The following is a 2,306-nucleotide window of genomic DNA, read 5'->3' on the forward strand; positions in this document are numbered from 1 at the left end:
TCAGTAAAAGCAGACCGTGTGAAGAATGCTCTTTCCTGTTTTCTCCTCTGCTGCCTGCAGCAGCTGATCCAGACTGTCTTCCATGTCGTCTGCCTGCTGGAAGCTCTGGCACAGCTCACAGATGAGGAACACCCGGAAGGTGGCCTCCTCCAAGGTGTCCTCGATGTCCATGTCCACCACGTGCACAGCCCGGAAGGTCACCTGCTCCCTGGCACACAGCTCTTGCACCACTCGGTCGTATACCCTCTCCTCGCAGGTGAAAATGACTTCGAAGGAGTCGCTGCACTCCTGAAACCTTTCTGGGTGAGGCTTGATTCTCTCCTTCCTCTCCAAGATGCGCAGGATTCCGTTGCCGTGGTAGCATTCCGGGTCTTTCCTGGAGAGGTCGTCATACATGTGCATGTACCTCGTGGAGAAATCGTACCTCATGGGATGTGGACGACAGCGTGTGGGTCCTGGAAGCCTCAACGGAGATATGGCTCCAAAAGAGCGCACGCTGAACCCTCTCTTCTGGAGGATACTGTGGGCTTCCATGCTCCTGTTCATGTTGATCATGCACACCACAGCCACCCCAAGAGCTGACGGGGGCATGATGGCGGCCCCTGGGGGTTTCGGGGGCTGCCAGAACACTGTGGGTGTCCACCTGGTTTCTACTCTTCCAACCAGCACAGTGTTCGAGAACAGGCACCGAGCTTATAGTCCATCACCCCCACGGAGTGGGCGGAGACTTCTAGAACTTCCTGATGGAATTGGTTTCATCAGGTGCAGTGCCATCCGATCCTGAGACCCATAACCTCATCACGACAGCCATGTGCTCCTGGCATCAACTAAACCACTGGATCCCAAAAAGGATGTGACCACCCAGCACAGCCATGTGAAACCCGCAGTTCGCCCTGTTGGTTTACATGGTGAATGAGGGCTGAGGTTGACAGTGACCACATCAAGCAGGCTAACTGTAAGCATGTCACTGCTCTGCCATGAACTGGTCATGAATATGGGTGGAAAATCTGTTTTCAGATTTTGAAGGTACAACCAATTCAGTTCTACATATAAGTATCCTTGCACGTTAATGTGCATTTGGACTTTCTAGAAATGCCATTGTGTAAATCATAGGAGAATTGTACATCGTTTTGCCTAAAAATTCATCAAGTCGTTCACCAGTACAAACAAATCACATGCTGGATAACATCCCTGCTGATAGTATAGTAGGAGTCACCACGTAGCATTTTCTGTATTTGATATTCTTAAAATAATGGTTTGCAAGTAAAATCAAGAATTGATGGAAGCTCTTCCAACTAGCAAAGTGCCCCAGAACAGGAACAGGGTTTGTGTTCAGTTACCTTTAAGGAGTGGGTGGAGACAAACAGGATTCCTTGACTGACTGAATATGATCAGATGGAGTGCCATCTAATCGTGCTAAGCATAACATGATCATTAGAACAGTTGGATGATTAAATCACTTGTGCTTCTAATTCTCTTGACAAGGGTGTTGCTAGAGGGAGCGCTTTTAAATCTGGAGTTAGCCCTGTTGGTTGAGTTTTGTATTTAATTAGAGAGAAGGGATAGGATAAAGGAAGGAAGGAAAGAAACTTCTGGAGGAAATGGATATGTTCATGGCAAAGATTGTGGTGATGGTTTCTCAACGTATATTTATCTCCAAACCCATCAAGTTGTATACACTAAATATGTACAGCTTTTTGTATATCATTCATACCTCAGTAAAATGTTCTTTAAAGGAAATCTTATTATAGCTATAAATGTCAACTAAGAGTATTGTATTGCAATGGCTTTTTGAGTCAGCACAAATCCGGCTAGTGAATTAAAGACATCTCAAAGACCTTACCAACATAGATCCCATGTTTCAAACCATCAAAAAGACCAATTTTATCAAACCATTTTTTTGCTTAAATTTTGTAATTCATATAAAAAGAGAACACACAGGGGTGCCTGGGTGGCTCAGTCGTTAAGCATCTGACTTTGGCTCAGGTCATGATCTCACAGTTGGGGAGTTCGAGTCCCACATCGGGTAAGCTTGAGCCCCACTTTGGGTAAGCACGAGCCCCGCTCCAGATAAAACATGAGCCCCGGATGAGCCCCACTTCTCCCTCTTTCTCTCTCTCTCTGCCCCTTGCTCACTTGCACCCGAGAGAGAGAGAGAGAGAGAGAGAGAGAGAGAGACAGACAGAACACACAGAAGAGGAGTATAAACGGCAGTCACTAGGGGTTGGAAGAAATGGATATAAAATTTCAGTTATGCAAGATGATTAAGTTCTTTTTTTAATTTTTTAAATGTTTTTATATTTATT

The 2,306-nt window shown here is 45.7% G+C and overlaps 1 protein-coding gene across 1 annotated transcript; it reads right to left on the bottom strand.

Annotated features, from left to right (window-relative positions):
- LOC121039519 (RNA polymerase II subunit A C-terminal domain phosphatase SSU72-like) lies at nucleotides 1–591 on the bottom strand. The gene has a single exon (XM_040489763.1). It carries the CDS (start codon nucleotides 589–591, stop codon nucleotides 1–3), a length of 591 nt encoding a protein of 196 aa, XP_040345697.1.
- Nucleotides 592–2,306: the final 1,715 nt, after the last annotated feature.

Source organism: Herpailurus yagouaroundi, unplaced genomic scaffold (genome assembly GCF_014898765.1).
Source record: "Herpailurus yagouaroundi ecotype Mexico unplaced genomic scaffold, PumYag 180, whole genome shotgun sequence".
Classification (NCBI taxonomy): domain Eukaryota; kingdom Metazoa; phylum Chordata; class Mammalia; order Carnivora; family Felidae; genus Herpailurus; species Herpailurus yagouaroundi.

Bases quoted from the DNA above. Each gene is read 5' to 3' on its own strand.
- LOC121039519 (XM_040489763.1), bottom strand. From the start codon at position 591: ATGCCCCCGTCAGCTCTTGGGGTGGCTGTGGTGTGCATGATCAACATG.